At 39.7% G+C, this 9,992-nt stretch overlaps 1 protein-coding gene across 1 annotated transcript; it reads right to left on the bottom strand.

The window, feature by feature from the left end:
* Positions 1 to 1,229: 1,229 nt before the first annotated feature.
* Positions 1,230 to 9,576, bottom strand: tspan34b (tetraspanin 34b). The gene is made up of 8 exons (XM_022196441.2): positions 9,318 to 9,576; positions 6,199 to 6,276; positions 4,179 to 4,394; positions 2,418 to 2,492; positions 2,234 to 2,341; positions 2,015 to 2,146; positions 1,820 to 1,912; positions 1,230 to 1,742 (listed from the first exon to the last, which is right to left on the bottom strand). The coding sequence occupies exons 2-8, from the start codon at positions 6,253 to 6,255 to the stop codon at positions 1,683 to 1,685; spliced, it is 741 nt and encodes a 246-aa protein (XP_022052133.2). The 5' UTR covers positions 6,256 to 6,276; positions 9,318 to 9,576; the 3' UTR covers positions 1,230 to 1,682.
* Between the last annotated feature and the right edge of the window lie 416 nt (positions 9,577 to 9,992).

Below are 9,992 nucleotides of genomic sequence, written 5' to 3' on the forward strand. Positions count from 1 at the left end.
TCCTTTTCTCCATTTTCAACAGGTCATTAAAAAATAGCAGTTTGCATTGTGAACTCCTGCTTCCACACTGTGCCAGGTGTTCTGTACCTCCACACTTGCTGCTCAGCTGTGGGCTTTTTCTCACGCTTGCTGTTGTTATTTTACTCTCCAGTCCATTAGCGACACTGCTGCCATGAGCCGGGGCCGAGAAACCATCTGGCCGGGCTCCTGGAACAGAAAGCCGCCTCTTAATGGAGTGAAAAAGTAAAAGCAATTAAAGCTGCAAGCAGCATTGGATGGGTTCTCGCATCCTTGCTGGTCGGCGAGTCCATCCGTGTCTACCAGGTGGCGTTTCGACCGAGAGTGCGTGTCGAACTGTGAATGTGATGAAGGTTGGACTCTGATCACACGTGTAAAATTTCAGGCAGATTGGAGCATGTGCAGGCTAGTCATAGAGCTTTTCCTATCCATCCACCAGGTGGCGCTGCGATCAAGAGTGTATTTTTGGCCTATGGATGTGATCAGGATTGGTCTCTGATCACACATGTAAAGTTTCAAGCAGATCGGAGCATGTACAGGCTAGTTTTAGAGCATTTCCTTCCATCCAGCAGGCGGCGCTATGACTATGGCTTTAAATCAGCATGTGAATGTGATCAGGGCAGGACATTGATCACACATGTAAAGTTTGAGACAGATTGGAGCATATAGGGCAGTTACACAGCATTTCCTGGTTCATGGCGAATTGTAAATAAATTTGTCAGTTACAGTTTTCACATCATTGGAGTTTCAGAGCAGTTTTGTCTCTTTATATTAAAGCGTTTGATTTGTCTAGTCATGCCTATGAGCCACATCCCAAAGAATGACTTGCAGACAGTTTAACTCATGCACTCTACTTAAATTAACCAGAACATTCCAAAGATCAAACCTCATCCCGAGAAGAGGAAGTTTCTTTCCAGACTTTAAAAGCAAAATTAAGTCAAGTTGAGTTAACAATTTGCAGCTTTCTTAATGGCAGCTATTAGTGGATTCATGCTGCCTGACTCAGAGGCAAAAGCGCCCTTATCTAAGATTAAACACAATATTTGTTCAAGTTACACATTAACGCTTGCAATTTTTGTTTTAAAAACGGAGGCTCATGTTTATAGTTTCAGATAAATGGCACCCATTTGTTTTTTGTGATAAATGAAGCAACTGAAGCAGGATTTTACCCTCACCTTGTTGCTTCTCTTCCATCCAGAAAGATCCAGACCTGAAAACCTGGACTTTATTTCAAAACCGATCACTTTACAGACATCTTACAAACAAATAAGGCATCACTTCTGTTGCTAATTTACAAGCTGCATCCTGATAAAAACATTCACAGTAGTGGTTCCGGTCTCCAACATCGACACCAGCTTTTTGCTTCATTATTACAACGGTGTCGTGTAATTCTGCGTCAACTGGCCGAGTGTTGAAGACAGCAACACTCTTTTACATTTACAGTAATCACTGGTGACAAACACAGTGTGTAGCCGGGTTTATAAAGAGAAGCGTGCTTAAGAAATAGATAAGATACATTCATAAGTGGCATCTATTAAATTTAAATGTAGCAAAAATAGATTTGTTATGTCATTCAGTAATTCTGATTGCACGAGACCTGACATGAGGAGATACAGGAAGTAGAAAGACTCCAGTGATTAAAGTCATCCGTCTGCTGTTTGCATTTAGGCCATCGTGGATTTTATTCTGCAGTAAAGGATCATCGAGACGACCATTGCACAGATCTGGGGGAGAATGTACAAATTAGTAAAACATGCAACTAAAAAGTAAAGTGTCCCACTCTGAAATACACCTATCATACCTCCAGAGCTGCAATCCCCAGCGCCACACCCACGATTACCACCGTGTTCTCATCAACCAGCTGCTTGATCTTTGGGAAGCAACCAGTGATTGTCTGAGCAAAATATAAGGCAGAGTCAGAGTAAGCATTTATTATTTTCAGAATAAGAGTCTTCAGATCATGCACATAAATGTCTTTTTTATTCCTACTACTTACCGTGCCGCTGTAAGTTTGATTACACGGGTTTTCAGTGCCTGGACAGCACTGTGGCGGGTATTTCTTGCCGTTTTCTAGATAATATGGAGAGCCAGTAAAGTCTGACGCATTGTAGAATCCACAACATTTTAACTGGTGTGGAGAAAATGTCACAAAAAACATTAGTGAAATGGCAAGAAAAATATGCATTTTGTCGCATGTTTAAAAACAACGATGTACCGTGCTCATTGTAGTATTCCACAGTCCGGTCACATCAGAATTTTTCCCGTAGTCCTTCTTGATGTTCTCAACTGCAGCTTTACCAACCTCCATAAACAGTTCATCTGCCTGAAATACAAGAATACAGAAAGTTAAGTAACAGCTACTTTTATCCAAGGTGTTCTCATGTTCCTAAATAACTTACCAGTGGCCTGAAAACCAGAATCACCACAGCTCCAGCAACCTCTGCTATGAAGACCAGCAGGATTATAATGAAAAACTAGAGGAAAAAAAAACACATTTTCATTTGTTTTCATCATTCTGCAGAATTGTGAAACCCAACTTGTGATTACAGCTTTAAAAGAATCATTTAGCATTTACATGTATACTTTTTCCTGCCAAACATAAGGTGAGAAGAATGACTCCAATGTTATATGAGCAGCTGGCTAGTTTAGCTTAGCACATTTTTTTATATTGGGGGAAACCAGCGAGACACACCCATCCTGACACAAACTCAATCCTAAATACTCCTTTAAATATCACTAATCAGTACTATATGTTGTATTTATCTATTTAATGTGTACAAAAACACAAGTATTTACTTTTAGTTTGCACACTAGCATGTGCAAAACTCTCAAAACTAGCTTAAGTGCTAAGAAAGTCTCAACAAAATTTAAGGACCAAACAAGCCTTACAAATACAACCAAAGCATTTCTAAACTATTACACAGTTAAGAATTTATCCCTTTAAATAAATTAAAACTGCAAGAAAAGACAGAGAAATTTCTTTCTGTGGTTTTGCTGCGTAGCATAAGCTAACCAGATGCTAGCTGTATCTTAACATGTACCGTACAAATCAGTCTTCTCATCTAACTCTTCGTAAAAGTTGCCCCATAATGTCAAATAACAGGAAGTCGAGAGCGGCAGTGCTTGCAGGTTTTTTTCCAACTGTTATCTTTAGAAAACAAATTAAATTATCACTAGAAACAACTTCTGCTTTCTTGGTGTTGTGTGCTAATTCCGGAGAACTCGAAAAGAAAGAGCGTCTGGTTCATTTGATCACCTGATTTCAGCCTTCAAGCTGGCCTGCATGAACAGTCTGAACAGGACCACTGAAGTGTGTCTGTTTTCTCTAACAGAAAGACAATTCCGTGTCATTGTGATGAACACACAGCTGCAGACCCACCAGACACATATTTGTTTTTCTGCTGCTTTCTAGTCAGCTTGGAGAAGTCCGATCAGACATGTAAATTACATTTCTATCGATGTATTCTGTGCACGCTGCAGAGCATGTACTGTTGTCTGAAGCAACAGTTACACTTATAGAGCCCTTGATTTAGCTTCTATTTATCATCTTTCCATTTAATCAGTATATAAATATAAAGAAAACAGATGATAAGCCACGGCTGCTGTGCGTCATAACTACATCTTTGTATTCGTGAGTGTTGTGGATCATTCATTAGAAGGAAGTAAAGCTAAGTTGTTTGTCAAGAATAATACGTACGTTCAAGGACTTGAATTGGTGATGAATCAACCTCATGCATGAATCATCCATCAGTAATGGTTATGGGTGCAATGGAACTCACAGATCGGGTGATATCACAGCGTTTGAGTCACATACTGGGTAATTTTCCCATTACGCTACTTGGAATGACCTAATTTTATGCATGATCAATGTTGATGTCAACACAGAAACAAAGACAAGCATGACAAAAATAGACGCCCCTGAAATTTCCCAATGTCTTCTTAGGGAGCTCAAGTCTTACTAAGGCTTGACCCTGCAGACATGGCGCTACTGATTTGTGATAAACAAAGAGGAAACAACAAAAGAAATAACCACATTATAAAGAGGAAACTAGCTTTACCTCCAGACGATGAGATAAGTTTAAGCATTATCATGAGAAAACGACATTAACAAAGATGATAGCAAGCACGGCTGACCTCCACACAAACCGTCGACAACCTACCAGCATCAGCATACACCTGCTCTCCTTGATGGCTCCACAGCAGCCCAGGAAGCCGATGACGACCAGCAGCGCTCCTATCGCAATCAACAGGTAGCCGACGTTCAGCACCTGACTGAGCTCTGCTGGAACGTTTTCAATTTTCCCAAGGAAGCCGAGGATGGAACCGCTGTCTACCTTCACCCAGATCCCAACACCGAGGATGGCAGCACCTGCCAGCTGAGGGAGGGACAAGAGTGGGAAAATACTTTGTGATTAAAGGAAAACTTTAGTCATTTTATGCTTAACAGCTTTATTGTTTCTTCTTTGTGCCCTCAAATCATTACTCATTATTAGCCTCTTCATCCTGGTCTGTAAGATGTATACTTAAGTCTTGACAGTATTGCAAGAAAGGTCTTTGTGAATTGCTGTTTGGTTTTCCTGAGTGTATGTTGAATTTTCTCTAGTTTCAGAAACTACATGGTGTCCCTTATCGATCTTGTAAAACTGGGAGGAGATTGCTTCTTCCAGCCGAACAGAATAATCCTTCTTGCAATCAAATTCGTAAAGGATATGACCTCGTGGATCTTGCTGGTAATATGACAATTTTGTGGCAGTGCACTGAATATGGCACAGATAGGGCTGGGCGAAATTACCATTCCATAAATCTTTGTAAATACGTCAAAAATGTTACACCAGAACATGTGGAGTCATGGGTAAGACCGGAACATGGTCTGTAGGTTGGCTTTTATAGCAAGGACTAGAGGGGTCTGTGTTGGGATGTATGTTCGCCAATCTCACATTGGTTAGACTATCTTAACACTTCAGTCATCTGATAACAAATAAGCCAGTTTACTTGTCATGGGGAGAGGTATATAGCACAGGTAGACTTTTACCAGGAATGGAGGGTCTACGCTGCCTTGTGGGAAATGTGGGATCCAGTGTTCTTAAACTGTAATCCATTTTATGGTCTATATGTCTGAATTTCTCAGGTACTGCTGCTTTAAGTTTGAAATTTCTTTCTTTTGTAATCTGTTTTTCAACACTCTAGCAAGCATTATATCGAAATGAAATACTTATTTCGTAGAATACCCATTTAATCTCTAAGACCTAAGACCTGCCGTCCACATATGTGGACATGTTTTTGTTTTTTGATATTTTTTTCCAAAAGGGCATATTGTTAATATATATATGTATGTATAATGTAAATGTAATAAACATAATAATCAGATATTAGATATTATCCAGTTATTATATTTATTGGTTATTCCTTATCCCAAGTAAGTAAAAAAAAAAACTAAAATACAAACTGAACCAAAGCTTGGGTCTTAGGAGGTTAAATAATATAAATTTTCTTTTAAAAGTTACTTTTATGGCCATTTTTGACAGGTTAAGCTGAGATTCAGAGAGAAAAGTAGGTGAGAAGGCCTGTAGCAAAGGGCCATGAGCTGGAATCAAACCCAGGCCACTGCGTCAGGGAATCTAGCCCTCCTTTTGGGGTCGTCCACTCAACCAGTTGAGCTAATCTGGGCATCCAACAATATCAGTTTTAATCACAAACGTGCCATTGATCCGTTTCTGTGTCTCAGAACAACCAAGCAGTGCCCATAAAAAGTTTTAGCTTTTACTGCTTTCAAGACTGAATAATGGCCAATATATTTTGTCTTTTTTGACAAGAGTTTAAATAAAATACTCATTCATGTTGAAATAAAAACAGCTCTTTACAAAGTCAATACATTAAAGACCAAAAAATTATAGTAAAATAACTGAATTCAGAAAAAAAACAGTACTAAAAGTTCCACCTGTAGGAACAATTACATTTACTGAGGATGTGGACAGGAAAGAATAGTTTTTATCGTCAAACAAGCCAAAGTAAACTGACTGTGAGTCAATGTTGAAGAGCTCTAAAAGTGGAAAAATCTGCATGCTATTGTGCGCCATTTACACTGCAGCCTGAGGAAGCTGTAAAATTCACCATATTAGAGTCAGTATTTTCCAGGAAAATGAAAAAAAAACTTTTATTTTTCTCTAAGTCATGACTTACGAAGATGATGCCATTGAAAACAAACATCATGCCTTTGAGGAAACCAAAGCAGCCCATGTTTGCTGCTGAACGTTCAACCTATAATGGGTGGGGAAAAAAACAGAAATAAGACATTATTCAGCATTAGCCAGGCTTATTTTGACATGACATGACAGTGCTAGAACTAAAAGGCGACACATTACAACAGCCGACTCTCTGAGTTATCAGCCGAGTGCTTCCTTCCTGATAGATTCACTGATTCTCAAAAAGGCTTTATCACTGATGTTTACATATCTAAACACGCTGCTTATTCAATGCCAGCAACACGACCTGAACACTTTTGTACTCATATAGGAGTCAGTTGTGTGCACAGCATTAATCACTACACTGATGTGTTGTCCTGAGTTTCACTATCATGCTGCAATGTAAATTAGGTGATAAATGAACAGCACTGTTTCCTCGGAGGAGGGGAAAGCACCTGCAATGTTCCTCACTTCTCACCTTTTACCCTTTGTAAGTGTAATAATTTATCTTTGTCAAACACTTGGAGCGTTCTGCGCCTTTCATTGCCTCTCCAAGGACGTTTACAGAGCACGTGTCACCTTTGTGGAGCTCAGATGAGGGCTTTTAGTAGTTTAGCATTAGTGGTGAAAAGAGAGGAGACAAATGAGGAAGCTTGCTGCGCTGTTTCTGACAAGTTTCATTCTAAAGAAAAATCCAAAGCAGGTGGTTTTCAAATGAGGGAAGTAGTCAAATTTAGGAGTCGAACATCAACACTGCTGGATGTTTCTTCTGCTTGGAATCCACCCTTTTTGTGTAAAAACTGAAAACCATTTGCTATATTACTTAAACTCACAAATATGAAGGTGATATAGAGCAGAGGTGTCAAACATGCGGCCCACAGGTTAAAACCGGTCCTCCAGAGGGTCCAATCCGGCCCTCAAAGTGTAAAAATTACAGAGAAGACATTAACTGCAGATTGTAAATTTGTAAAATCATAAAATTTAAAATAATTTCTAGACCACGACAAGTTGTTTTGATCGTGAAGTAAAATGCTATACAGCTTATTGTTCTTTTGTCATTTTGTGTCTCATTTTTGTAATATTTTGTCTTTTTTTGTCGTCTTGCTTTTGTCGTTTGTCTCATGCTTGTCGTTTTGTGTTTCCTTTTTGTCTCTCTTGTGTTTTTTGTCGATTTTTTGTAATTTTGTTTCTTTTTTGATATTTTTTGTCTCGTTTGTGTCCCTTTTTATCGCTTTGTAACTTTTTTGTCGTATTATTTGTTTATATTTTTGTTTTGTTTTGTGTCGTTTGTCTCATTTTTGTCATTTTGCATCTCATTTTTGTAATGTCTTTTTTTGTTATTTTTTGTCCTTTTTGTTGTCTGACTTGTCGTTTGTCTCATGTTTTGTTGTTTTGTGTTTCCTTTTTGTCTCTCTTGTTTTTTTTGTCATTTTGTTTCTTTTTTGACATTTTTTGTCTCATTTGTGTCCCTTTTTATCGCTTTGTAACTTTTTGTCGTATTTTCTGTCTATATTTTTGTTTTGTTTTGTGTCATTTGTCTCATTTTTGTAATATCTCGCCTGGCTTTTGTTATTTTTTTGTCAGAACACACTTTTTTTGCACTAAAACAAAGGGAAACACTTTGAGTTGTGGTTATTTATAGGTTATTGTGCTGTGATTTTACTGGTCACTGGACATCGAATTGAGCTGAATGTGGAACCTGAACTAAAATGAGTTCGACACCCCTGATCTAGAGTGTGTATCTGCATAGAAAACATAGTAGCCAGGCGAATACTTAAGCTGAACTGAGGCATAACACCACAACACAACAACTAAACTTAAAGTCTTTGGACACCTTTAAAATTTTACACAATCTCAAATATTATCATGAAATATTCGTGGAAAAATCTTTTGTGTGTTTCAAAAAGTGTGGCTGCATTCGACAGACACAAACAAATACAGTTCTTGTGTTGTCGTTGTTCACAAGAAAAACTAACAAAAGTAAATTACACCAAAATGACCAAATACTCAAAAATTTCTTATTTTTATAGTACCAATCAATTTGAAGATTTGAATGTTTTTTTAAAGGATTTCTTTAGTATTATGGCTGTGATTATACTCAAAGAAATTGCACTCCGAGACCTTAGAGTGATTCTTTTTTACTTTTTCCCACCATGTCATCACCTGACAAACACAGGCACACAAACAACAAACAGCAGCATCCTATCTCTGCATCTTCTCCTCCCACCCTCCACTGTTACTTGAAGACTGTCACTTCAACTGTGTGTGTGGACCTGCCAGAAGGGGAACAGTGGCCTTTGTGTGGTTGAACAACAATGACAGAGCAGAACCCTATTGTGTCTAACAACAGGCTGGTTTTTTTTTAGGTCTGGGATATCCCTGGTGGCCTCTTTTCTCCATTATTTCACTTCACTGTTTGCCTGCAGGTTGAACGGTTATTCTCCCTCTCTGACAACTCCACATATCCGCTCAGACCGACATATCACATTAACCACACTCAGGAAGTGGTTCGTCAGTTCTTCTGGGCCTCCTGTTACGGCAAAGCTGCTCGTCATCAAGTTAATCATACATTCGAGTGGCCAGGATGCTGTCTGAGGCATAATGAGTGGTTGCCTTGACTCCCTCAAACTCCCACTTCACTCCTCTGAGCTTTTCCCACTTCCTCCTGGTCGACAGTTGCTCCCCGACGCCGAGGCCTGGTGATGTATTAACAAGCCGGAGTCACATGCAAATCTCAAAAAGCTCTGGTAAAGCCTGAAAAAGGAGCCACCGGCGACGCTTCTCTGTCACAAAGTCTGCTAACGAAAAACAGAAACTCTGGTTTGGAGGCGACACATTTAACACTTCACTGTACGTGTCAAATGTCAGCACACGTGTGGTCTATGTTTGTTTGTCTGGATGGTCTCTGACGAACCAACTTCCAACAAAAACACACACAGACGAATCTCAAAGGAGGCCATTGAGGGGAATAATTGCAGGCAGGTCTCAGGAGACAAAGGGTCATTGTTGGATGGATCTCTCCCTATGTCGAAAAATATCCCAAAAACTCACAAAAAAAGCAGCCTCGGTGCAACTTTAAGTCACATTAAGTCAAAGTTAAGTCAGTCTCAGGCTTACCTTTCACAGGAGATATCCAAGGACGAGCTGAGAGGCTGCCTTCAGCGCTGGGATGGAGGCGGCTGCTGCTGTGGGAGCAAAAACCGTGAGGAAAAAAAACACGAGACTGAATTATTGTTCTGAAGAAAAGCAGCCACAGTGTGCTCTCTGCCGCCTGCTTCCTGTGGCTTTGTCGCTGTGTGATACGCTAAAGGGACTTTTTCAGCGTTGTCTTATTATAAAGCTGCCGGTTGGTTATAAGCAGGGACTGGGAGGAGAGTGGGTGGGAGTGACCAAAGCAGCTGAGTAATAACACATCACCATGGAGCTGGGCTTGAAGCTCCTGAGGGAGGGAGGGAGGAAGATCACCTGTATCACCTGTGTGCCGCCACGCCAGCCTTACAACACACACACTCTGTTCCAGGTGATCATTTGAGTACGGCGTGTAAATATGACAAAATAATGGGTTTGTGTGAGGGATCGGCTGACAGGTTTTTCAGGGCCGATACTTATTCTGATTGTTAATATTTCAACAGCATGGAGCAGCAAGCTAATAAGGGTGACTTTAACTGCATGGAACAGAAATAACAACCTATAAATAACCACAACTCCAAGTCTTTCCTTTGTTTTAGTGCAAAAATGTGAACATTTAAGGAACCATCTTTTACCAGAACATTATGAAACAACCTGAAATTT

Source organism: Acanthochromis polyacanthus, chromosome 21, assembly GCF_021347895.1.
Source record: "Acanthochromis polyacanthus isolate Apoly-LR-REF ecotype Palm Island chromosome 21, KAUST_Apoly_ChrSc, whole genome shotgun sequence".
Lineage (NCBI taxonomy): Eukaryota > Metazoa > Chordata > Actinopteri > Pomacentridae > Acanthochromis > Acanthochromis polyacanthus.

Coding starts and splice junctions, on each gene's coding strand:
- tspan34b (XM_022196441.2), bottom strand. CDS start 6,255: ATGGGCTGCTTTGGTTTCCTCAAAGGCATGATGTTTGTTTTCAATGGC. Junction 4,395..6,198: donor TTTTCAATGGCATCATCTTC/GTAAGTCATGAC, acceptor TCCCTCCCTCAG/CTGGCAGGTGCTGCCATCCT. Junction 2,147..2,233: donor GGAATACTACAATGAGCACG/GTACATCGTTGT, acceptor TCTCCACACCAG/TTAAAATGTTGTGGATTCTA.